Source organism: Rhinatrema bivittatum, chromosome 15, assembly GCF_901001135.1.
Source record: "Rhinatrema bivittatum chromosome 15, aRhiBiv1.1, whole genome shotgun sequence".
Lineage (NCBI taxonomy): Eukaryota > Metazoa > Chordata > Amphibia > Gymnophiona > Rhinatrematidae > Rhinatrema > Rhinatrema bivittatum.
The window spans coordinates 46,148,019-46,175,431 of NC_042629.1; the positions used below are offsets into that span (position 1 = coordinate 46,148,019).

Sequence of the window (27,413 nt, forward strand, 5' to 3'; positions counted from 1 at the left end):
ACCTTTCTTAATGTGTGGAATACATCTTTACTGTGCTTCTAGAATGGTATTTTTTAACAATGACCACGCCTCTTTGACATTTTTTACTTTTGTAGCTGCTCCTTTCAGTTTTTTTCTAACAATTTTTCTCATTTTATCAAAGTTTCCCTTTTGAAAGTTTAGCACGGGAGCTTTGGATTTGCACACAGTTCCTTTTCCAGTCATTAAATCAAATTTGATCATATTATGATCACTATTGCCAAGCGGCCCCACCACCGTTACCTCTCTCATCAAGTCCTGTGCTCCACTGAGAATTAGTTCTAAAATTGCTCCCTCTCTCGTCGGTTCCTGAACCAATTGCTCCATAAAGCTATCATTTATTCCATCCAGGAACGTTATCTCTCTAGTGTGACCCGATGATACATTTACCCAGTCTATATTGGGGTAATTGAAGTCTCCCATTATTACTGCACTACCAATTTGGTTAGCTTCCCTAATTTCTCTTAGCATTTCACTGTCCATCTCACCATCTTGACCAGGTGGACGGTAGTATACCCCTATCACTGTAGTCTTCCCTGACATACAAGGGATTTCTACCCATAAAGATTCAATTTTGTATTTAGTCTCATGCAGGATGTTTATCCTGTTGGACTCTATGCCATCCCAGACATAAAGCGCCACACCTCCTCCCGAGTGCTCCTCTCTGTCATTGCGATATAATTTGTACCCCGGTATAGCACTGTCCCATTGGTTATCCTCTTTCCACCATGTCTCTGAGATGCCAATTAAGTCTATGTCATTATTTACTGCTATACATTCTAATTCTCCCATCTTACTTCTTAGACTTCTGGCATTAGCATACAAACATTTCAAAGCTTGTTTTTTGTTTGTATTTTTATTCTGCTTTTTAATTGAAAGGGATAAGTTAGAATTTTTTTGCTCAGGTGAGTTTTTAGTTACAGGCACTTGGACTACTTTTCTAATTATTGGAACCTCACTGTCGGGATGCCCTAATTCTAATGCATCATTAGTATCCTTTAAAGATACCTCTCTCCGAACCATGCGCTGCTGAGCGACTGTCGGCTTTCCCCTTTGTTCTAGTTTAAAAGCTGCTCTATCTCCTTTTTAAAGGTTAGCGCCAGCAGTCTGGTTCCACCCTGGTTAAGGTGGAGCCCATCCCTTCGGAAGAGACTCCCCCTTCCCCAAAAGGTTCCCCAGTTCCTAACAAAACTGAATCCCTCTTCCATGCACCATCGTCTCATCCACGCATTGAGACTCCGGAGCTCTGCCTGCCTCTGGTGACCTGCGCGTGGAACAGGGAGCATTTCAGAGAATGCTACCCTGGAGGTTCTGGATTTAATCTTTCTACCTAAGAGCCTAAATTTGGCTTCCAGAACCTCCCTCCCACATTTTCCTATGTCGTTGGTGCCCACGTGTACCACGACAGCCGGCTCCTCCCCAGCACTGTCTAAAATCCTATCTAGGTGACGCGTGAGGTCCGCCACCTTCGCACCAGGTAGGCATGTTACCAGGCGATCCTCACGCCCACCAGCCACCCAGCTATCTACATTCCTAATAATCGAATCACCAGCTATGACGGCCGACCTAACCCTTCCCTCCGGGGCAGTAGGCCTTGGGGAGATATCCTCAGTGTGAAAGGACAATGCATCACCTAGAGAGCAGGTCCTTGCTACAGAATCCTTTCCTGCTACACCTGGTTGGTGCTCTCCCATTATGAGACCTTCTTCCTCCAAGGCAGCACCAGGGCTGCCAGTCTGATGTTGGGACTTGACTACTATGTCCCTGAAGGTCTCATCTATATACCTCTCTGTCTGCTTCAGCTCCTCCAGGTCTGCCACTCTAGCCTCCAGAGATCGGACTCGTTCTCTGAGAGCCAGGAGCTCTTTGCATTGCATGCACATGTACAACTTCTCACCGGTGGGTAAAAAATCATACATGTGACACTCGATGCAAAAGACTGGGAAGCCCCCCCTCTTGCTGCTGGACTGCTGCCTTCATCTCAATTTTGATCAGTTCCTAGTTAAGTTTTAGGTTGCTATGGGAGTAGGAATGTGTCTAACTTCCTTTAAATGTATTAGTGAATTCACTATGTGTCTGGTAGTGGCCTACAGGGGTCTGATCGAATTCTCAATAAAGTTTTTGTTGATTTTTTTTTTTTCCATCATCTTGGAATCCTAGTAAAAGGGCTCATCTGTGGGCTCTTATTAATCTTTTCTCTTACAATAGATCCTTTAAATTCACACCATAATAGTAGAATATAGATACATTCTCTTAAACATTATTACAGTATGCAAGTTATTTCTCAAGAGAATATATTTTCAGAATTTTGACAAGTTTACAATAGTTTGGCATTAATATTGAACAAAATATGGAACTTCTATTTTGTCATGCTCAAAGGAAAATATTTCCACAGCTCAGATTAAACAGCTATCTGGAGCAATTTCAAATTAATTGAATGATAGGTAGGAAAATATGGCCTAATAAGATGAAAACAAAAGGAATCTCTTTAGTATGCATAGTTTTGCTGTTACATTGTAAATTAAGTTTGCATATTTTAGAGTGGGGGTGGGGGAAGGTTGTAATATATATGTACCTTACCTGGTCTTGCATGTCTTGTATTCTACTTTAAGAATTGGTTTACATGACTCAAGTTTCTTCCCATCTCTTTGATTTTTGCCTAAGGAAAATAAAAACATATTTCATGTTAAAAAAAACACAAAACCCAAAAAACTGCACATTAACTTTACTACTAAGTGAAATAGTGGCTATAAGTTTTCATTTTAAACAAAACAAATTATACTAGGTTGTTTAAGAATGTTATCTCTTTACAATTTTCATATTTATCCTACACAAAAAATGGTTCATTTAGCATTATTATTTTACATGTAACTATGAGTCCAATATGTGCAGTTCTACAACTCTTACTTCTTCAAATTCTTAATCGGTATTTTATTTTATAAGAAATGGGTGAATTAGATATTTTTAGTAAACCAGTTTGCTTTAACTTATCTTACATAAAATTTAGGGTTAACAACTTCATGGGACTGTAGCCAGAAGTTAAAGTTGAAAAATGGCCAATTTGGACAACACTTGAGCTTTGAGTTTCCACATTTATCAGCTGGTCAAAAATATATAACCAAACTGCAGATATTAATAAGGATCTGTCTCGCTTCAGCTAGAATGTGAAATAAAAACTATCCTGATGTTCCTCTTAATTCTGTTAATCTTTACCTAAATAACTTATTTTGCTTGTAATATAAAATGAAATTCCTGATTTATCCCCTGTTTAGGACAATGCCATGAATTCACAGTTTTGAACCTAAGAGTACTGGAACTAAAAAGTGATCCTCAAGAAGAAAGATATTAGTATTAACATGTTAACTATTTACCATAATAATAAAAATACATAAAATAAGAAAGAATTAAAAAAAAAACCATTCACCTCAATAAGAAAATTATTCCTTACCTGCTAATTTTCATTCCTGTAATACCATGGATCATTCCAGACGATGGGTTATGTTCCCTATCCAGCAGATGGAGTCAGAACAGATTTCTAGGAGGAGGTGCTACATTACCTCACTACCCACGTCACCATCCCCAGTATCTAGCCTAGCAAAGCCAAGCCCAAGAGGAAGAGAGGGATCAAGTAACTGTATTGAAACAAACAACAAAAAAAAATTTTTTATTTTTTTTTTAATTAAATGTTAAATAACCAGAATAATAACCTCCACAGAAAAACTTGCTAACATATAAATATTGAACAAAACAACTTTGAGTGCTAAAACAAGCAGAAAAATGAGACGAGCACAGTAGAGCAGAGATAGCCCACCCTAATTAATAACGGGAGGGTGTCTGGAATGATCCATGGTATTACAGGAATGAAAATTAGCAGGTAAGGAATAATTTTCTTTTCCCTGTACATACCAGGATCATTCCAGAGGATGGGATGTACCCAAGCTTCCCTCCTATGGGCGGGCCGTGGATAGCCCTGCTCGAATGACTCGATCCCCAAAAGAACCGTCTGGTGGTGCGGAAACATCCAGACGATAATGTCTTGCGAAAGTATGGAGAGACTTCCACGTCGCCGCTCTGCAAATCTCCTGGACTGAAACAGAGCTAGACTCTGCCCAGGACGCCGCCTGAGCACGAACAGAATGTGCCTTAACCCCTAAAGGAGGTTGCTTACCAGAACCAATATAAGCCGAAGCAATCGTCCCTTTCAGCCAGCGAGCGATAGACGTTTTGGATGCCATGTGACCCTTCCTGGGACCCGACCAGAGAACGAAGAGATGGTCGGAAAGACGGAACTCATTAGTAACTTCTAAGTAACGCAACAGGCATCGCTTTACATCCAGAAAACGCAAATCCCTGGGTTCGTTTGATTTGAAGGAAGGCAACTCAACTGACTGATTAAGGTGGAAGGCCGAAACCACTTTAGGAAGAAAAGATGGAACCGTGCGGAGAGATACTCCGTCATCAGAAAAACGGAGATACGGTTCTCGACAGGATAGCGCCTGTAGTTCTGAAATGCGTCGCGCTGAACAGATTGCTACCAAGAAAATAGTTTTAAAAGTCAGATCCTTAAGAGAGGAAAATCTTAAGGGTTCAAAAGGTGAACCGCTAAGTGCTCGTAGAACTAAGTTCAGATTCCAGGAAGGAGGAGGACGTAACGGAGGTTTCAAGTGACGCACTCCTCTAAGGAAACGACCCACATCCGGATGAGAGGAGAGACGCGATCCCTCACCACTATATAAGAGGGCGCCCAGAGCCGCGACCTGTACTCGTAGAGAGTTATAAGCGAGACCGAGATCTAGTCCTTCCTGAAGGAAGGAGAGAATTTGCGATACGGACGCATTGGTAGGCTGAATGTCATGAGACCCGCACCAATTTTCGAATACCTTCCAAACTCTTACATAAGTAACTGAAGTAGATCTTTTACGAGCAAGCAATAGAGTCGAAATGACCTCTTCCTGGTAGCCTCTATGCCTCAGTTTGCGCCTCTCAAAAGCCAGGCCGCTAGACAGAAGCGATCGGCCTGCTCCAAAAATATGGGCCCCTGCCGTAGTAGTCGTGGAATGTGGCTGAGACGTAAAGGGCCTTCCGTGGTCAGGAGAAGAAGATCCGCAAACCACGGTCGGCGAGGCCACTCCGGTGCCACGAGGACCACTGGACCGTGGTGATTCTCGATTCTTCGAACCACTTTTCCTACAAGAGGCCACGGAGGGAAGACATAAAGTAGAATGTTCCGCGGCCAAGGCAGAACTAGAGCATCGATTCCTTCCGCGCCATGTTCTCTTCTGCGACTGAAGAAACGTGGAGTCTTTGCATTGCTTGCTGTGGCCATGAGATCCAGGTGGGGAGGACCCCATCGGGAGATTATCAAATCCATCGCCTCCCCCGAGAGTTCCCATTCTCCGGGATCCAGGCGTCGACGACTTAGGAAGTCCGCCTGTATATTGTCTACTCCCGCAATGTGAGAGGCTGCCAGACGCGACAGATGTCTTTCCGCCCAGTGCATTAATTTGTCCGCTTCCAAGGATACTTGAAGACTTCGTGTGCCTCCCTGTCTGTTGATGTAGGACACTGTAGTCGCATTGTCGGAAAGAACCCTGACCGCTCTGTGACGCAACCGAGAAAGGAACCCCTTTAACGCCAGACGTACCGCTCTGGTCTCCAGTCGGTTGATGGGCCAGCGGGCTTGTTCCACCGTCCATCGACCTTGTAGGGAGCTCTCCTGACAGACCGCTCCCCATCCTGATAGACTGGCATCCGTGGTGACCACTATCCACTCCGGTATGTCCAGAGAGACTCCCTGAGCTAGGTTTCGGTATTCTAGCCACCAGTGAAGACTGTTGACGGTAGCCATCGAAATTGGGAGTACCATCTGGTAATCTCGTGAAGCCGGCTTCCATCTGGAGAGCAGAGACCTCTGAAGAGGACGGAGGTGGGCAAAGGCCCACGGGACAAGATCGATAGTGGAGGCCATCGTGCCCAAGAGCTGAAGATAATCCCATGCTGTGGGTTCTCGAAGATCCAAGAATCGGAGAACCTGATCGCGAAGGGACTGAGCCCTTTCTTTCTTGAGGAATACCATGCCCTGTTTCGTGTCGAAATGTGCCCCCAGAAATTCCAGGGACTGGGAAGGAACTAGGTGACTCTTGGCATAGTTGACAATCCACCCGAGAGACTGGAGCATGCGGAGCACTATTCTGACCATCCGGCAACCCTGGTCCCATGACTTCGCACGTATGAGCCAATCGTCTAGGTAAGGGTGTACCAGAACGCCCTGCCTGCGCAAGGCAGCTGCCACCACTACCATGATTTTCGTAAAGACCCGTGGAGCCGTCGCGAGACCGAAAGGTAAGGCTCGGAACTGAAAATGTTGACCTAAGATCTTGAATCTTAGGTAGCGGTGATGATCCTTGAGAATAGGAATATGCAAGTAGGCCTCGGTGAGATCCAAGGAAGCTAGAAATTCTCCTCGATGTACCGCAGCTAGAACTGATCGAAGAGTCTCCATGCGAAAACGGGGAACTCGAAGAGACCTGTTCACCATCTTGAGGTCCAAGATGGGACGAAAAGTACCCTCCTTCTTTGGGACAACAAAATAGATGGAGTAATGACCTCGACCCCAATCGTAGGGAGGAACAGGTGATATCGCTCCCAGTCTGGAAAGTCGGTCGAGAGTGGAAGCGACAGCTTCTTGCTTGCAACTGGATCCGCAAGGAGAGAAAAGGAACCTGTCTCTGGGAGGATGGACAAAATCCAATGCGTAGCCGTTCTTTAGAATATCCAGGACCCACTGGTCCGATGTAATTTGGACCCACTCGCTGTAAAAGAGAGAGATCCGGCCCCCCAGCCGGGGAACCGGGTCGTGGGTCCGACTGGCATCATTGATTTGCCTTGAAGGAGGAGGAATTAGAGGAACCCCGTCCCTGACCCTCCCTGCCGGGACGGCGCCCTCGAAAGGGCCGGTTCCAGGAGACTGAACGAGAGGAAGGATTCCGAGGAGCTTGTTGACGAGTGTTTCGTGTCCTCCGCTGATTCCTGTATCGCGATCTGGAAGAAGAGTAGGAAAACCTTGAGGATCGTGGACGATCTTCTGGAAGCTTATGAACTGAATTCTCATTCAAAGATTTAATGATCTGATCCAAATCTTCCCCAAAAAGAAACTTACCCTTGAAAGGAAGGGATCCTAGGCGCGTTTTAGAGGATGCGTCCGCAGACCAGTTTCGCAGCCAAAGTAGGCGTCGAGCTGAGACTGCCGCTACCATAGAACGGGCGAGGACTCTGAGAAGGTCATAAAAGGCATCAGCCCCATATGCCATCACGGCCTCCAGCCGATCCGCCTGTAGGGCCTCAGCATCTGGTAACTCCTGTGAGGTAAGCAACTGCTGTACCCAGCGCAGACCTGCTCTCTGAGCAAGAGCACTGCAAATGGACGCTCGCATACCTAGTGCGGAAACTTCAAAAATCCTTTTGAGAAAGACTTCCAATTTTCTATCCTGAGTGTCTTTCAGAGCCGTACCTCCCGTGACCGGTATGGTAGTGTGTTTGGTCACTGCTGATACTGCCGAGTCCACGGCAGGAACTTTGAGGATGTCCAGAAAATCCTGTGGGAGTGGATAGAGCTTCTCCATAGCTCTACTAACTCTGAGGGTGGCCTCAGGAGTATCCCACTCACGGGAAATGAGTTGGAGAAAAGAAGGATGAGTTGGAAAAGCCTTGGCCAAAGGTCTTAGACCAGCAAGGAGAGGGTCACCCTTCCTAACGTTTGGTTGTGGTCCAACAGGCTCTGGTGGAGGGTCGATGTCCATTTCCGTCAGAATATGAGGGATCAAGTCCTCTAATTCTTCCGATTGAAAAATGCGTAGGATCCTTGGATCATCTCCCTCAAGATGGGAAAGCAGAGTGGGGTCATCGCCTGAAGGATCTAACGAAGGGTCACCCCCTGGACACCCAACCGGAGCTGGAGGAACCTTGGAAGGTTGAGATGGAACAGCAGAAGGAGAAGAAGTTCCTTGAGAGGGGGAACCCCCTAAACGAGCCAACTTCGGAGGAGAGGGACCAGGAATGTCCGAAGAAGCATCCCTGAAATGAAGAAAAGCTTTGTGCTTTAAAACAATAAACTCCGGAGAAAAAGCAGAGAAACCTCCGGAAGGGGCCCCCGAGGCCTCACCCTCCCGGTGTCCAGAATCTGCTAAGTTCCGCTGACTCCTCGAAGGAGGTGGTGGAATAATTGGAGAATCCTCCTCTGATAACCCCGCTTCGGAGTCTGACATTAAAATGGCCGCCGTTTCTGTGCTGATCGGGAACGGGGCCTGTCGTTTTCTTGAGTCGCGGTCAGAAGTTCTCTCGGCGTCCCCCTCAGTAGGACATGTCTCCCCGTCGGGGAGGCAGTCCGAACAACGCCCCTCCCTGGTGATTTTAACTCCCTGCCGGCCGCAGGCCACACAAGCTGCCGAGCGCGGCATTGAAAAAAACGCTGAGGGGAGAGAGGGAGGGGCGAACAAGCGCGGCAAGATTTGCCTCGCGCTGAGAAAAGCTGCGAGAAGTGAAGAAAAACTCCCCCCTGTCGACCCGAAGGACTGCCGGGGAATCTCCTTCCCGGCAGCCGGCGGCCCCGGGGAATGAACTTCGCGGGACCGCGGGTCGAATAGAGAGCGTTGTGGAGGGAGGAGGGGGAAGTATGGGGAGAGGCTGGACCACCAGCATGCACCCGCGGTCGAAATTTCGACGAAGAATACGCTGAAGTAACCTAGAATTTAATAAAAAAGAAAACACTTACCCCAGCCGAACACAAGACGAGAGAAAAGAAAGAAAGAAAGAGAAAAAGGCTTGTAAACAAGCCCCGGTGAGGTAACAAACCGTCACTCAAACCGTAAGTTTTGTGAAAGAAAAAAAAAATTTTTATTTTTTTTTTGACTTTCCAATTAAAGAAATTAGTAACACAATAAATATATAACCTTTTACTTGATCCCTTAAAAGAAAATGAGAGAAAAAACCAGTAATAACTAAGACAAAGTTGTGGAGAACTTAAGTCCCCCACCCGCATCTGCTGGAGTCAGAAAGATACTGGGGATGGTGACGTGGGTAGTGAGGTAATGTAGCACCTCCTCCTAGAAATCTGTTCTGACTCCATCTGCTGGATAGGGAACATAACCCATCGTCTGGAATGATCCTGGTATGTACAGGGAAATTCAGATTACATGCTGGAAGGAAAACTGACACTCGACAGCATGTTGGCTGCTCAAAACAGGAAAGGCAGCCACATTAAATACCTGGTAGCAATAAGAAATAAGATTACAAGAATCATTTTAGCCATAAAACCATAAGGCTCTGAAAATAATAAAATAAGTAATCTTGTTTTTGATGCCATATGGCCATTAAGGTTTCATAGCTAAAACAGAATATGCAGTCTTATTGTCCTCTTAACACGGAACATCCATTCCCCTAGCAGAAGTGTATGTACATGGATTATTCACACTGAAGAAATTAAGATGTGCCATGCTGGGTCAGACCATAGGTCCATCGAGCTCAGCATCCATCTTAGACACTGGACAATCCAGGTCATTAGGAAGTACCCAGCAGATCCCAAAGAATAGATCCAATTATGTGTTATTCACTCCCAGAGATAAGCATTGGGTTTCCCTGAAACTGACTGGCTAATAATTGTTTGTGGACTTTTCCTCCAGGAATTAGTCTATACCCCTTTTAAAGCCAGTTATATTAGATACCTTGACCACATCCCCATCAACAAATTCCACAGCTTGACTGTGCATTAAGTAAAAAAAAAAACCTCTCTCCAATTTGTTTTAAATCTGTTACCTGCTAGTTTCATAAGGTGTTTCCCTAGGCTTGATACTATTTGAAAGGGTAAATAACTGTTCTCTATTTACCTATTCCATTCTACTCAGTATTTTATAAGCCTCTATCATACGCCCTCTCAGTCATCTCTTCTCCAAGCTGAAGAGGCTTTCTTCATAAAAGGAACTGTTAATTTTTGTTGCCCTTCTCTGTGCCTTTTTTTTTTTTTTTTAATTTCTGCTACATCTGAGATACAGTGACCAGAACTGCACCATAGACCTATACAGGGGCATTTTTATATTAACAGTTTTATTCTTCATTCCTTTCCAAGTAATTCCTAATAATGGTAACTTTTAAACAGCCACGCGGACACATATGTACGTGCAAATGGCAGCTCGCACAAATGGACACGGCCATGTTATAACATACGCGCATATGATATTAAATCAGCTGTATACGCGTACATGTGCATGCAACTTTGTATGGATGTGCACTTGTGTGTGCAAATGCCGGCTCTACCATGTAAGTGGGGGATTTTATTAGATATGTGCGCCAATGCAATTATCAGTTTCCCCAGCGCGTTCCCAGTTTGCCCAGATAAGGCTCCTGACTTCTTAAGCCCCCTAATTAATCTTCCTCCCTTTTACTCTATTACTCCTGACCCTTCAAACCCCATTGACTAGCCATATTTTTATTTTAAAATTTACATGCCATCCATGGCAGAAGTAAAGTTACATGGTAGGGGACCCCAGCATGAGGTTGTGTGCATAAATGCTTATGCACACATTTCAAGCGACCTTCCCGGAATGTCTATGTCCCGCCCATGCTCTGCCCAGATCACGCCCACACCTCACCCCTTTTTTTTTAAATTTATTGATGTGTGCATGTACTAGGAGATACGCACATACTCGAATGCTTCTTAAAATCCGTGCAGCACACACCAGCCTGAGACTCGTGCATATCTCCCAGCTTTGGCATACATAGAGCTTTTAAATCTCACCTTTTACATTCTATTTACTTTTTTGAGAATTTCAATGTATTGTCCACCATGATTCCAAGATCCTTTACCTGGTGGTTACTTCAGCATTGTGTACCAGTAATTAGTAGTATTTTTTCCTATGTGCATCACTTTGCAATTGCCTACATTAAATTTCATAGGAAAATTAGTTCTTACCTGATAATTTTCGTTCCTGTAGTACCAAGGATCAGTCCAGACAGTGGGTTATGTCCCCTGTCCAGCAGGTGGAGACAGACCAAAATTGTGAGGATATCCCTTTAAGGGGAGAACCTGTACACTAACCCCTTCAGTATTCGTCTGTCTCCAGCAGGTGCAACAGCTCCCCTTCGGCTCTCTGTCTCTGGCTAGTCAGCTTTTTCCATTTCTTCTTAGGTTCAAGCAAGTACTTCAGAAAATTTACATTTCTGTTTCTATTCTCTATTTCTGGGGTTTTTTGGTCCCTAGTATTTTTTCTTTTTCTTTGGGAGATGCCTACTTCCCTAGTCTTGCAAGGCTCATTTGCACTTCCTCACAGCCTGCTTGTGTTCCAACAACTTTGAATATTTCTGTGTCATCTGCAAATCTGATTGATTCATTTTTTGCTCCCTTTTCCAGATTGTTAATGTTAAAACACCACTGGTCACAATATAGATACTTGGATCACTGCACTGTTTATCTTTCTCCATTGGGAAAACTGACCATTTAGTCTCATTCTGGAAATTGGTTAAAAGATAAGAAAATATATAATAAGACATTGCCTCCTATTCCATGACTTTTAGTTTTCTGATGAGACTCTCCTGATGACGTTTATCAAATGTCTTCTGAAAATCCAAACTCACTATTTTAATCTGTTCACCTTTATTTACATGCTTATTCACACCTTCAAAAAGGAGCAAGCAGGGAGGATTGTATGTGGATGCCATTTTCCAAGAAAAATTACATGTACACAACTACCCATTGTCTGTTGTGAAAACAGCACCAAAAAAACAAAAGAAAAAAAACCCCAAACAAACACAATTGTGTGTTAAGTTCTTTTTAAGGGAGACAGACACAATCCTACAGAAAACGTATAAGTGATGAAAATCAGGTGTTATTCAGAGAACAAACTCTATAAATTGTAAAGATTTTTTTCTGACTTTATTTATTTATTTAACAGTTTTATATACCGAAGTTCTGGTAACAGAGTTACTAATCATTTCGGTTTACATTACAACAATTGAATTGACAGTATATAGAATAATGTCTTACAATGAACAAGGTAAATTGAACTTGGAAAAAATAAATAATAATAACTTAAATGAACAAGGAGAGTATAATTTAAATACAATATATTTTGAGGAAAAGTGAACATAATTGCTGGTACTGATTTTGTTGAGACTGAAGTCGGCGGTCATGGAGATTCAAAGCTTGGTTATTGATATTAAGAGAATGCTTGGTTGAACAACCAGGTCTTGAGTCTCTTTTTAAAGGTGGGTGTCGATTGTTCAATTCTAAGGTCAGGAGGGAGTGAGTTCCAAAGTTTAGGGCCAGCGGTAGAAAGAGCTCTTCTACTTAGTGATGTTTTGAGAGGCTTTTTTTAGGCTACAACAGAACATAAGAACATAAGAAATTGCCATGCTGGGTCAGACCAAGGGTCCATCAAGCCCAGCATCCTGTTTCCAACAAGCCAGGCCACAAGAACTTTGCAATTACCCAAACACTAAAAAGATCCCATGCTACTGATGCAATTAATAGCTGTGGCTATTCCCTAAGTAAACTTTATTAATAGCAGTTAATGGACTTCTCCTCCAAGAACTTATCCAAACCTTTTTTGAACCTAGCTATACTAACTGCACTAACCACATCCTCTGGCAACACATTCCAGAGCTTTATTGTGCATTGAGTGAAAAAGAATTTTCTCCGATTAGTCTTAAATGTGCTACTTGCTAACTTCATGGAATGCCCCCTAGTCCTTCTATTATTCGAAAGTGTAAATAACAGATTCACATCTACTCGTTCAAGACCTCTCATGATCTTAAAGACCTCTATCATATCCCCCCTCAGCAGTCTCTTCTCCAAGCTGAACAGCCCTAACCTCTTCAGCCTTTCCTCATAGAGGAGCTGTTCCATCCCCTTTATCATTTTGGTTGCCCTTCTCTGTACCTTCTCCATTGCAACTATATCTTTTTTGAGATGCGGCAACCAGAATTGTACACAGAATTCAAGGTGCGGTCGCACCATGGAGCGATATAGAGGCATTATGACATTGTAGCTAAAGCTACAATATTTGCTGCCAGGCATTCAAAGTTTGAGGTGGCATCCTTAAGTAGATCATATATCCAGACATAAAACTATAAAAATAAACTTCTCCTCTACTACCACACAATAGTAGAATTTGACCCACCCAATAAAAATATCCTCATATGATGACAGAAAACAGAAAAACACTAAAAAAAAAAAAAAAATTAAAAGTAATAAGCCAATTGAAATAGATGTGCTTTCAAAGCTTCCTAAACGTGAGCAGTTGCTTCTCAAGACTCAGTTTTGGCAAGGTTTTCCAGCAAATTGGCACATTAGAAGGGAAGCCCTGAGCCCATAAACACAAAAGATCCATAGTAGGGATGTGAATCATTTTTTGACGATTTAAAATATCGTCTGATATTTTTTAAATCGTCATTAATAGTTAAAGAGTGCAATACAATAGAAATTCCACCGATTTATCAAGAAAAAACGTTAATCGGGTTAGTGCACACTAACGGGAGTTAGGACACAACCTAAAAACCCACCCCGACCCTTTAAAACCGTTCCCTTAGCCTCACCATCCTCCTGACCCCCCCCCCCCAAAAACGTTTTAAAATTACCTGGTGGTCCAGTGGGCCCTGGGAGCGATCTCCCGCTCTCGGGCCATCGGCTGCCACTAATAAAAATGGCTCCGATGGCCCTTTGCCCTTACCATGTGACAGGGTAACCATGCCATTGCCCGGCCCCTGTCACATGGTAAGAGCACTGGACGGCCGGCGCCAGTGCTCCTACCATGTGACAGGGGCCGGCCAATGGCACAGTTACCCTGTCACATGGTAAGGGCAAAGGGCCATCGGCGCCATTTTTATTAGTGGCAGCCGACGGCCCGAGAGCAGGAGATCGCTCCCGGGACCCTCGCTGGACCACCAGGTAATTTTAAAACGTTTTTTTTTTGGGGGGGGGGGGGGTCGGGAGGGTGGTGGAGGCTAAGGGAGTGGTTTTAAAGGGTCAGGGTGGGTTTTTTGTTTATCGGATCGGGCGCAGCTGATAAAAAAAAACAAAACCGATCGGGCCGGACGAAAAAAAAATGCATGATTTGAATCTGAACCAAACAGATTCCGATTCACATCTCTAGTCCTTAGTACCTGATCTCAATTGTCTATCTGGAACATATCTATGTAATTTTCCCATAAGGCACACAGGAGCCTGACCTGCAAGGCCTTAAACTCAAGAAAGATAATTCTAAATTTAGCTCTACAACAGGATGGAAGTGTTACGAATCTGGAGGTGGACCCCTGTTCCGAGGTAAAGGTAGCGCTACCAAAGAGAGAGTCAACCCTCTCTTGTCCCTACCGTCAGAGGGCAAGGCTTGAAGGTTCAGCAGTTGAATGAAGACTTCGCCCTGGAAGCTCGTGGTTCCCCCAGGAGAAGCCCATATGTACCCGGCCGCTGGGACTAGACTCCATGAAGACTGAAGATTGGTCTGGATACAGGCGCCTCCTGCAGGTTGTGGATTCCAGATGGCTGGCGCCTCCAGCAGGTCGAGTCAGTCCAGGAGTAGAAGCCAAAGAGTGGTCAGGAGCCGTTCCGAGGGTCGAAGCCAGGAGAAGAGTTGAATCCGTTCTAGAAGCAATTCAGGAGAATGGTCTGAAGCCAGTCCAAGAGTAAGCCAGGAGAAGAGTTCGCAGCCGGTCCAAGGTCAAGCCAAGAGAAGAATGACAGCTGGTTCAAGGGTCAGAAGCCAAGAATCAATCCAACGAGGAAGGAGAACAGTAGCGGGACGAAGACCAGGAACGAGGAACACCAGCACTGAATCCAAATAACCAGAAGCCTCATTACCAAGGCAAGGTCTGCTCCTCAGATCTTGCCTTAAATACCCAAATAGGAGGAAGAAGTCCAAGGGGGAACCATGACAACTTCCTGTCGTGGTTCCTTTAAATTCAGCCTGCAGCCGCGCGTGCGGCCCTAATCAGACCCCAAGGGGGGCAGAGTCAACCCGGCAAGGAGAAAGCCATGCGGCCAGATGCCGTCAGCGGCAACGGCCCAGAGAAGTGCAGGAGAGGACCGCCTGCGGTCGCCGGAGTCTAGAGGACCGTCTGACACCGCGGGTAGGCTTTTGCCCTGGTTGCGGTCTGCCGCGACCAGCGGCCATGATGGTCGGTCCCAGCCGCGGACCACCGCGGCCGGTGACCATAACAAGAAGCCCATGCAAATCAGCTTGTATCAGTGTAATATGTTCCCTTAACCTACATCCTGAAATAATTCTTGCTGCTCCATTTTGGAACAATCTTCATCCCCTCTTAAAAATTTTCATAGGGAGCCCAATAAACAGGGAATTGCAGTAGTCCGTAGGAATTAAAACTAAAGACTGAACCATTATATGAAACTGATGACTGGATTTAAAAAGGCTTCAAAGAGTAATCTAAGGAAATATTTCTTTACAGAGGATGGGGAATGCATGGAACAGCTTCTCCATGGTGGAGATGAGAACAGTACCTGAATTCAAGAAAGCATGGGATGAGTACAGGGGATCTCTGATGGAATGGTACTATAATAGAGATGGGCAGATTAGATAGGTTGTATGGTCTTTTTCTGCAGTTATATTTCTATGTGAGGGTTTGTTCCTCTTCTGTCCATCTATATTTTTACCATAAGTAGTTCCTGAAGATGTCATCCAAACAGGGCAACAACTCATCCATGAAAATAATTAAAGTCAGAGCAAAAGAAATATTTAAGAAAATGCAAGCATTTAAAGCCAGAGAAAGAGGCTGAAAAGTCTGCATACTTCCCTCCCATCCCCCATCATGCCCTCTCCCTAAATAGAAGCACCAAAATGTCTAAACAAGACAAAACAAAGAGGAGGAAGAAGCACAAGCATTTATGGAACTCAAGAAATGATAAAGAGGAAGAAAGTCCAAAAAAGACTCCACTAAGAAAAGAACTGAGAAATTTTGCTACAGTGGCACTAATGCTACCTAGTGGCATGTGAACATTAAAAAATGTTACAGAACTGGGAAAAGATTTTCTGATCTAGCACATAAAAGATCATGTTACCCATCAGTATGATTAATCAGAGATGTTGATGTTTGGAGAACTTGTTACAAATGCTTTACTGTTCTGGGTTATATGAATTTTTCTTTTCTACTAAAATTTCTTTAACGTGTATTAGCATTAACAGAATATTATTTAGATTGTACATAATAGTTTGTTTTATATGTAACCTCCTTTTCAGGGACCTCCCAGAATGCAGGGGCACACAACAGTTCCCAGACCCACTGTCTCTCCTGGATCTCCTTTCTCTCTTGCTATTACAGTCCAAAAATCCACAGTAGGCCAATGGGGTACCAGGGTTCTTCCGACGGGGAGGACAAGTCTTCGTGGTCCTAGGCTCACAACGAGACCTTACTCTTAGTACTCACAGCTCAGATGTACAGCTTGAGGGCACGTCCTTGTTGAAGCAGACTTGACACAGATGTTGGTGTTCAAAATTAAACTTTATTTTAACCAAGAAAAATTGCTCAAAGTCCAATTTGCAAATTACAAATGTCAAAATCTCTGTACAAATATAATAAGTCCAAAGTAACTGTTCCTCTAAAAGTTATTTCTGAGTTAATGTCCTTATAGGTTGGGGACACCTGAAAAAAAACACCTCACTCTCCTTGGTGACCAAAATGTGGGCTCTTGGTAGATAGATCTGAGTCAGTACTCCCTAATGCTGGACTTCAGGTGGCAAAGTCCAAAATACTTCCAAAAAAAGCCTCCTCTCTCCTTCTGGTGGGCAGAAAATTGGTTTTAACATCCTTCTCCATCCCTCCACTGCCTTAGGTACAAATTTAGAGGTGAATTTTAAAAGGCCTACGTGCCAAAGCCAGGAGATACGTGCACAAGTCTGGCCGGCACATGCTGCGTGAATTTTTTAAAAACGTGCGATTATACACGTATCTCCAGGAACATGCACAAGAAATTTTTTACAAAAAAGGGGTGGGGTGTAGGCAGAGTTTGGGCGGGGCATGGGCATTCCAGATCTATAACCTGAAGTATGTGCATAAGTATTTACTCGCACAAGTGTGTGCCAGGGTCCCCTACAGTGAAACTTTACTTCTGCTACGGATGGCATGCAAGTTTTAAAATAAAAGTCAGACTAGTCTGTGGGGTTTGAAGGGACAGGACTAATAGGGTAAAAAGGAGGAAGGTTAATTAGGGAGGTTAGAAAGTCGGGAGCCTTTACATAGGCAAACTGGGAACAGACCAGGGAAACTAGTAATTGCATCGGTGAGCATATTGAATAAAATCCCCCCCCCCCCCCCCCCCACACACACACACACTTACCCAACAGAGCCGGCATTTTGGTGCCCAAGCTCACATCCATACAAAATTGAATGCACATGTATGCAAGTATAGCCGATTTTATATCATACGTGCACACATTATAAAATGGCCACTCCATTTGCGTGAGCCGCTATACGCGCATACATGTATTCCTGTGTGGTTGTTTAAAAGTTACAGTCTTAGATTTTAAGCCCTCTGTTTTTCCCTATCCTATGGTATCTGAACGTAATCTACTTTGAAGTATCATGAAAGGCTGAATATAAATTTAAAAAACTGTTACTGAAGCATGCTATATATAGGAGACAATATATGCTATGCCTTGTTATGTGCTTTAAAATTGAATAAAAAGATCTGGAAATATTTTTCAGATGGTGGATTTAAGGCAACCCAAACATAAAAATAGGCACTGAGGAGAATGAAGTTCCACCTCTCAAACGACCTGGCAGGATTCAGTGACCAAACCTACTGTCACATCACGAGTCAGTATCCATACAATGTGTTGTGAACGTGTAGCCTGAACTCTACATTGCAACCTTGCAAACCACCACCATGGAAGCTTATATGTGATGGGCCACCAACACTGCCATGGATTACACATTATGGCCCAGGATATGCACCTTTCTAGAGTTAGGCCTGCTGGGCATTACAGGAGGAGATGCAATTTATTATTCAATTAAACAGTGAGCATTCGATATTCAGAGAACCAACAAGCAGGCAAGCTATCCAAGTAACGTTATGCATGTAGCATTATCCAGATATTCAGCAGGACTTATGTGGATAAGTCTGCTGCTGAAAATATCTGAATAAACTTTACCTAGATAACTTTAGGACAGCTATTTATCCAACTAATCTTCTATACATTAGCTTAGTTGGGCATGCTCAATATGTGTATTCACTGGCTAAAGTTCAGTCCCAACCCTGAAATGACCAAGAATTGCCCGTTTATCTGGATACATTTTGTGCAATCGAGTTGTGCACACAAAATTTATCTTCTCAGTAGGGGGAAATACTCAGTTCTTGGCTTTAGACTGACTAACTCCAAAAAATATCTAGACATAGCTTTTTAATATCTATCTCTGTTCATTTGGCTACAGTGATACCAAGTCTCTGAGTCAAAAACAAACAAAAAAACAACTAGGAAAATGTTTTGTGGGCTTCACACCACTCCAGATTGAAGTTCTTTTTAGACCAGACAGTGCAGGGCTTGTTCATCTCTGAACATGTAGCCTGGGAAAATGTTGGAAGGATGATTGACTGGTTAAAGTGGAAATCTGATACCACCCTTAGGCAGAATCTTAAGATTTATATTCTGCTGAGATTTTCAGATTGGCAGACTATACATTGGTTTAAATAAATGTGTGCACACAACCACCCAATCATGATGACATTTTGTATAAGATAGATAGGTCAATTGGGCCTGCAGCATACTAATTCTATAGGCTGATCACAAACAAAAATATGACCTTCTAGGTTCATTAGTGCACATGAGTTCACAGGCTCATAAGAAGTTTGCAACAACTGGGTTAGAAAACAATGAAATCCTATAACACAGCAGAGGCTTAATTGAAGGCTTCACTTCAAGCAAGCCCCACATGAATCTGTACAGAAATGGGTTTACTTTCTACATGGTGATAAGTGCCAACTGCACTGAGAACCTTGACAGAGTTTGTTTTTAGACCAGACTCCAAAACATGCAGCAAAGTATTCAAACAAGTTCTGTGCTTAGCAACAAAAGAGATCAATGACCTTACCCTCATACCAGATGGCAAACCTCCTTCATTTGAAACCATAAGATCTTCTAGTGGAATCTTTTCTAGAAGTCAGAAGGATCAGAGATACTCCTTTAGAAAATCTAACAGTACAAATTACTTCCCTTTCAACATGCAGCCCATGAGGACTAGAAATCAAGTGTTGGGGTGAAGTAACATTTCCCAATTCTGCTTTATGAGGGTTGGAGAATTCTTCATCAGAACTGGTTCTCTGATGGATATCTCCCAAAGGAGAAACCAAATCTTGATCCAAAATGAGCCATAAGAATCATAATTCCCTAGGCCTTTCTGAGATTTATGCAATTAAAAGAATTTGGGGATATGCATAAGTAAGCCTTTCCCCAATCTAGGGAAAAGGCATCTGATTCTATCCTGTCTTCTGACCCCCATTCTGTTCAAAGAAGTCAAACAGATCTATCATGGCTGTCCCTCACTCAAGAAATATGTTTACCAACTCCCTGTCCAAAGATCCAACAGAGTCTGCCCTTCAGGACATTCTTATTTCCTGCCAGATGTGACCTTTAAAGTCATCCTTTAAGAGATTGCCCAGTTCTAGGTTTTCACAGTCTCTCAACACAAAAGGAAAGATCCCTTTCCTCCCTTCTTGTTCAGATTAAGCTAAATTGCTCATCTGTAACAGGTGTTTGTGATAGAAAGGATAAGTTGGTGACATCATCTTATGGCATGAGATGGAAAATGCTCTGAGTTCAGAAAGACTACTACCTTTTCTGCAAGTCTCATCAGTCTTGCTATCAAGCTACACCTTCAACTCTAAGAGGAAGCAAAAGGAATTGTGTGGCTAATTTTTCCTGCTGTCTATGGAGAACACCCATTACAGCTCAGCAACTTAGCTTTCTCTGTGGATAAGCAGCATAAATTCAACCACACAAGTGGGAACTCCCAAGCTGAAAGCTGTATATGATTGGTTTGTTGTTCTGCATTTCAGCAGATCATTTGCCACCTGTATTTAAAACAAGAGAATAAAGGGAAGAGTTGAAAGAATTTAATAAGTGTCATAGAACGGCTTAACCAAAATTGCTGTCTTGCTGGGAACATTTTCTAGGCAGTAATGAGCAGTGAACATATGAATTGAAGATCAAGTAGCAGCTCTGCAGATATCTTCTATGGAAGCAGAGTGACAATGTGCTGAGGAAGCTTCTGTAGCCCTAACCTGATGACTTTCACCTTACCTTGAAGATTTTGACTTGACTGATAGTAGAAGAGATGCAATCAGAGATCCAAGTTGAAAGAGTCCTTTGTAACTGAAACCCCCCTCTTTACTGGGATAAAAGAAATGAACAGTTGTGAGAATTTATTTAGGATTTTGTTCTTTCCAAATATAAAATTAATGGTCTTCTGCAGTCCAATGTGTGGAGAGACTACTTGCCCTTATGTGAGAGAGGTCTTGGAAAAAAATGTTAGTAATACAATGGATTGATTTAAATGAAATTGGGAAGCTATCTTTGAGAGAAATTAAGGAGGAGTGTTCAAAATTACTCTGTTGTGAAAAAAATAACGGATAGGACAAAAGCAGGGCTTGTAATTTGCTTATTCTTCGGGCAGAAGTAACTGCTGTTAAAAACAAAACTTTCTAAGAAGTGAATTTTAGATCTGCAATTGCCAATGATTTTAATGGTGGTTGATCAAGAGCTACAATTAAATCGCAAGGGCAATCTTTTATTGAAGACTTCAAGTGTGTGAGGTCTTAGGAAGGAGCCTAGAGGCAACAGATGGTGAAGCTGTTTATCTGTAACACTTCCTGGGGAGGAGAGAGGGATTGTATGGCTGTTTGTTCTGCTGTCCATGTTGCATACCTGTTACAGGTAAGCAACTTTGCTTTCGCCTTAGACAAGCACAACAGTCACACAAAATAGGATTCCTCAGCTAAGGGTTGCTTTAAACTTGTTTTGACTTTCAACGATTTCTTGGCAATACATTTTGTGTATCATGGGGAAGTTTGATTTGATTATTTAAAAATTTTCTTAAGCACTGCTTGTCCAAATGAATTGTCATTGCGTGAGTCCTCATCCAGACAGTAATGCTTTATAAAAGTAAGTATAGTTGACCATGTGGCAGCATTGCAGATATCTTGGATTGATGCCAAATTGTCATGTGCTATTGATGCAGCCATTGTTTGTACCTGATGCACTTTTATTATGCACAGTATTTCCACCCTCATGGTTGCATAGCAATGAGAGTGAGATACATTGTGTCAACTATCTTGATAAAGCAGAGTTGCTTACCTGTAACAGGTGTTCTCACAGGACAGCAGGATGTTAGTCCTCACATATGGGTGACATCATCAGGATGGAGCCCAATCATGGAAAACTTTTGTCAAAGTTTCTAGAAGTTTGACTGGCACCTACTGGGCATGCCCAGCATAGCACCAACCCTGCATCCAGCACAGGTCCCCCTTCAGTCTCGTCTTATAGTAAAAGTACATGCGAAAAATAAGAAACGTAACGAACCCAACACCACGGGGTGGCGGGCGGGTTTCATGAGGACTAACATCCTGCTGTCCTGTGAGAACACCTGTTACAGGTAAGCAACTCTGCTTTCTCACAGGACAAGCAGGATGGTAATCCTCATATATGGGCGAGTACCAAGCTGAGGATGCTCGAGCAATGCACCAAATGTACCCAAAGACGTGCAACAGGCACAACAACTGGGGTGGAAATTTGGTTAAAAGGGCATCCTGAAACCTGATGGGTCAGTGGAAGGAAGTTGGTATATTAATTGGCAAATAAGTTGCATAGGACAGACTGGCCGAAGATGGAATCTTGTCTGCCAGCCTTGTCTAAGCAATAATGGGCTGTAAAGGTATGGCACCGAGCGGAGGTGCGCTACTGAAGCCGCCATGGCCCTGATAGAGTGTGCCTTGACACGGTCTTGGAGCAGAATGCCTGCCTGTTGATAGCAAAAGGAAATACAGTCCGCTAACCAGGAGGAGAGGGTCTGCTTTCCCACAGGTTTACCCAATTTGATGGTATCAAAAGAGGTAAACAATTGAGTGGACTTTCTGTGTGCGGCTGTACGGTCTAGGTAGAAAGCTACAGCAAGTTTACGGTCGAGAGTATGCAGAGCCTGTTCTCCTGGATTTGAATGGGGCCTGGGAAAGAAAGTGGGTAGTATAATGGATTGATTAATATGAAACTCCAATACTACCTTAGGCAAAAACTTAGGGTGAGTGCGTAGGACTACCCTGTCATGCAGAAGTTTAGTGTAAGGCAGGTAGGTGACTAAAGCCTGCAACTTACTATCTCTGCGAGTGGATGTGATCGCCAGAAGAAAAATCACCTTCCAGGTGAGATAGCGGAGATCACAGGATTGGAGAGGCTCAAACGGCAGTTTCATGAGCCACCCCAAAATCACGTTAAGGTCCCAAGAAGGGGCCGGAGGGAGCAATGGAGGTTTTAGGTGCAGCAAGTCCCTCAAAAAGCATGTTACCAGGGGTTGTACCGATATGAGACATCCCCGACACCTTTATGGAAGGAGGCTACCGCACTGACATGAACTCTGATAGAGGATGTTTTCAGGCCTGACTCTGACAGGTGCCAGAGATAGTCAAGAAACTTCGCTGTGGAACAAGTGAAGGGGGTCGATGGACATGGAAGTACACCATACCGTAAACCTGTTCCATTTATAGCGATAAGACTTTCTTGTGGAAGGCTTTCGCAAAGCTATCAGGACACGGGAAAATGGCTCTGAAAGGTTAAGAGGTTGAAGTATTAACCTTTCAACATCCAGGCAGTCAGAGATAGTGCCTGGAGGTTGAGGTGACTTAGGCATCCGTCGTTCTGAGTGATCAGAAGCGGGTCCTTCCCCAGAGGAATGTGCCGGCGAATTGATAGGTCTTGAAGTATTGGAAACCACACCTGGCAAGGCCAACGAGGGGCTATCAGAATCATTAATCCCCTGTTCTTTCGTAACTTCATGAGAGTCTTCGAAATGAATGAAGTGGAGGGTATGCATAAAGGAGACCGCTGGTCCACGAGAGGGAGAAAGCGTCTCTTGGCTGCAAGTGTTGGCTGCGAGTGAGAGAGCAGAAGTTTCCTACTTTGTGGTTGTGGATTGACGCAAAGAGGACTATGTGAGGGTAACCCCAGCATTGGAATGAGTCCACTACTGTGGGGTTGAGGGACCACTCGTGCGGTTGAAAAGTGCAACTCAGCTTGTCTGCCAACACACATTGTCCACTCCTGGCAAGTAGGTGGCCCTGAGGCACATCGAGTGAGAAAAAGCCTCCGCCCATATCTGTGCAGCTTCCTATCACAGGAGGTAGGAGCCTGTTCCCCCTTGTTTGTTGATGTACTACATGGCCACCTGGCTGTCGGTTTGAATCAGGATGACTTTGTTGGTGAGGTAATCCTGAAAGACCCTGAGAGCATATCTGATTGCACGAAGCTTTAGGACATTTATCTGGTGTTTGGCTTCCTCTGGAGACCAGATGTCCTGAGTTTGCAGGTTTGCAACATGTGTACCCCAGCCGAGGTTGGAGGCATCGGTTGTCAAGGTTATTTGAGGTTCTGCAACCTGAAATGGAAGGCCTTGAAGAAGATTGGATTGGTTTATCCACCAACCAGCGATATGCGGAGTTGGTTGGTGATGTGGACAATAGTGGACATTGGCTGAGAAGACTGAATCCACTGGGATTTTAGAGTCCACTGCATTACTCTCATGGCAAGGCGGGCCATCAGAGTGACATGCACAGAGGAGGCCACATGACCCAGTAAGATCAGAAAGTGACGTGCAGTTGAGTGTTGTCGAGACTGTAGTTTATGGGCCAGAGATTCGAGAGTGAGAGCCTGAACCCAGGGTAGGAATGCTTTCGCTTTTAAAGTGTCCAAGTCAGCCCCTATGAACAATAGGGTTTGAGATGAACTAGCCTGGATTTTGGATAGCTTATGAGGAACCCTAGGGAGATCAGGGTATGCAAAGTGAGACGTAGGGACGTCAGCGCAGTTTGATGAGTGGGAGCCCTGATCAACCAATCATCGAGATAGGGGTAGACATGGACACCTTGAGTCCTGAGGTAGGCTGCTACCACGATGAGACACTTTGTGAAGACTCGTGGGGCAGATGCTAGGCCAAATGGCAACACTCGATACTGGAAGTGCTTTGGGCCTACTAGGAACCTCAGGAATCTGCGATGTGACGGAGTGATTGAGATGTGCGTGTAAGCGCCATGGAGGTCTAGAGAGCAGAGCCAGTCTTTCCTTTGCAGAAGGAGAAGTAGAGAACCCAAGGTCACCATCTTGAACTTCTCTCTTTGTAGGTATTTGTTTAAGGCGCGAAGGTCCAGTATTGAGCGAATGTCACCTGACTTTTTTGGTATTAGAAAATACCGGGAATAGAATCCCTCGCCCTGCTGAGAGAAGGGTACTGGTTCTATTGCTCGGGACTCGAGGAGGATGGAAACTTCCTGATCGAGAAGGTGAGAGTGGTCGGATGTTCCCCATGTCAGCCGAGGTGAGGAATTTGGTGGAATGGTGAGGAAGCTGAGGTGGTAACCTGAGTCACTACAGCTAGTACCCACTGATCTGTCGTGATCATGTGCCACATGCTGGTGAAGTGGCACAATCGACTTCCTACGGGTATGGAAGGAAGAGGAGGTTGGGCACTGCTCTCCAGGAAGGAGTCAAAATCTGGACACTGGGCCCGGCTGAGGGGCTGGCTGTGTCTTTTGGGTCCGAGGTTGTCTGGATTGGCCTTTTTGGTAAGGCTGGAGGGTAATATCTCCTTGGTTTGTAAGCAGGCCTCTTGGAGTCTCTTCTGAAAGATCTCTTGGAAGAGGAAGAGTAATCAGAAGGTACTAAGGAGAGTTGGCAGAGAGTCTCATGGTGGTCCTTGAGCTGCACCACTGTTTCTTGAATCTTTTCACCAAAAAGATTATCACCAGCACAGGGTAAGTCAGCTAACCTATCCTGTACTTCTGGCCTGTGTTGCATTCGTGCCTCTTCTCGCCCCTCGCTCCACCCTCTCTACCTTGGAAGCAACTCCCTTCGGCTCTGATGGACAGATGCAGCCGCGGCTTTTCCCTGCCTCTTGGTCCCGGTGTCCCCGGGCTGGCTTGACGCTACGGATCCGCCATGTTCCCGAAGATTGAAGGGCGCGCGTGCTCCAGACTTTGTTCTAGCAAGGGCGCAAATGTCGGGGACGTCCCCCCATAGTGACATCATCCATTTCCACTTTAAAAGGTCTTTGTTTGCTAACCTCTAACGAGTTAGCAAGGTACTTCAACAGGACTTGCTTCGGCAGTCCACGCTACTTGCAACAACGATCTGAGTCAGCCAGGGGAATCCTTCTCTACTGTTCGGCCTTTTCAAACTTACCAGGAGTACCCGCTCCACGGGGGCTCCGCTCTCTCTTCTTGATTTCAGATTGCCAAGACAGGATCCGGTACTCACTCCTCGAGGGCCTACGTTCCTGAAGACTCCTCATTGCCTGGAAGCGATCGTGGACGTGAACACAGTGAGTTCTATTGTACATAGGAATCGGTACTCGCTCCACGAGGGCCTACATTCCTATAGCTCTGAAGACTCCCTTCCGTCCAAGACATTATCGCAGGAACGGAGATCAAGAGTTACATTGGCAAGATTATAGATAGGAACCAGTACTCGCTCCACGAGGGCCCATGTTCCTAGAATCTTTTACAGACTCTCTTCTACTCTAGTAGCCATTTCACATACAGCTATGGTGAGTTCTTATTACAGACTGTTTGGAACCAGTGCTCGCCTACGGCATCTATTCCTGAATGTACTGAAGACTCTCTGTGGCATATAGACCATTGCAGACATCTACTATTGTGAGTGTACCATCTTGTATCCAGTATACCCTGCCTACTCACTACTTCTAGTCTCTCTCTACAGCTCAGCAACCCAGAGATTATATTCCAGTATCAGAAGGACTTCAGCCTTGCCGAACACATCGACTCACTACTGCCACCACTGGTGGTCCAGCTTCCAGTCTAATAAAGAACTATTTGTGTTATTTCATATTCTAGCCTAGCTGGTGGTTCCTCTCAGGATCTCCTCCTGGGGGCACTGTCATCTGCCATCGGCCCAGGGATTCACCATTTCCTCCAAGTGATCATTCCTTACACTATTATCACTCTGTGGGAGCCAACCACTACAGACCACTACCACTGCTTACGGAAGTATTATATAGCTAGCTAACCTTTCTTTCTATGGGACTTGCCAGCAGCCTATAACAGATCGCTACTGAGATAGCAATCTATCATACCTCTGCTACGGAGTAGCAAAGTACAATATACCTATTGTTAGCTCCTCTCCTCAGTAGAGTATCATTGAACAAGATTGCCAATTCCTCTTCCCTGAGAGAGTTGATCCATAACAGCTTGCTACCTCCTTTCTTACAGGAGTATCTAACAGCAGTTCGTTAACAGATCTACAGATAGCTAACTCCTCCCTTCTGGAGGTGCAGGTCATGTCAGATCGCTATCTCCTCCCCCTTTCAGGAGAACAGCAGAACAGATTGCTAGCTCCGCCCTCCTGGCGGGGTGAGCGATGACAGATTGCTAACTCCTCCCCTCTGGAGGAGGAGAGCGTAACAGCCTGAGGTCAGAAGACTTGAGCCAGGCCCATCTTCTTGCACTTATTCCTGCTGCAGAGACTCTACAGGCAGTGTCGAAGATGTCATTATGCAGCATGGACCTCATGTTTTCCAGAATCTAGACTTTTTTGAGCAAGGGTATGAAGCTGGTCTTGAAACTGTTCCAGTAGAGATTCAGAAAAATCTTGGATTTTTTCGAACAGGTCCCTATTATACTGAGTCATGTATAATTGGTAGGAGGCAATGCGAGAAATTAGCATTGAACCATGAAATACACGTCTGTCCAATGCAACCAGGAACTTTTGTTCTTTTCCTGGAGGTATAGAAGAATGAGGCTTGGACCGTCTTGCTCTTTTCTGGGCTGACTCCACAACCACTGAGTGATGATCTAGCTGTGATCGTTGAAAACCAGGAGCTGACTGTACTAAGTAAGTAGCATCTGTCTTACGATTGACAGGTGGAACAGAACCTGGATGCTCCCAATTTCTTTTCAATAGATCAATAAGGATCTCATGTACTGGAATAGACATGATTTCCTTAGGAGCATCAATGAACTGGAGTACTTTCAGCATCTTGTGCCTGGAGTCCTCTTCTGTCTGAAGCTGAAAAGGAATTGTTTCACACATCTCCTTTATGAAATTAATGAAGGACAAATCCTCTGGAGGAGAACACCTTCTTTCATCAGGAGGAGAGGGCTGTGAAGGTAGATCATCAGTGTT

General features: G+C 44.4%; 1 protein-coding gene across 9 annotated transcripts in view; it reads right to left on the reverse strand.

The window, feature by feature from the left end:
* Positions 1–27,413, reverse strand: part of STXBP5L (syntaxin binding protein 5 like) — a 779,311-nt gene that overhangs the window by 428,635 nt on the left and 323,263 nt on the right. For all 9 annotated transcript variants that reach the window (XM_029578338.1, XM_029578339.1, XM_029578335.1 and 6 more), the window contains one exon: positions 2,599–2,677. In XM_029578338.1, the coding sequence (XP_029434198.1) occupies positions 2,599–2,677 (79 nt within the window). The remainder of the gene's footprint in view (positions 1–2,598; positions 2,678–27,413) is intronic.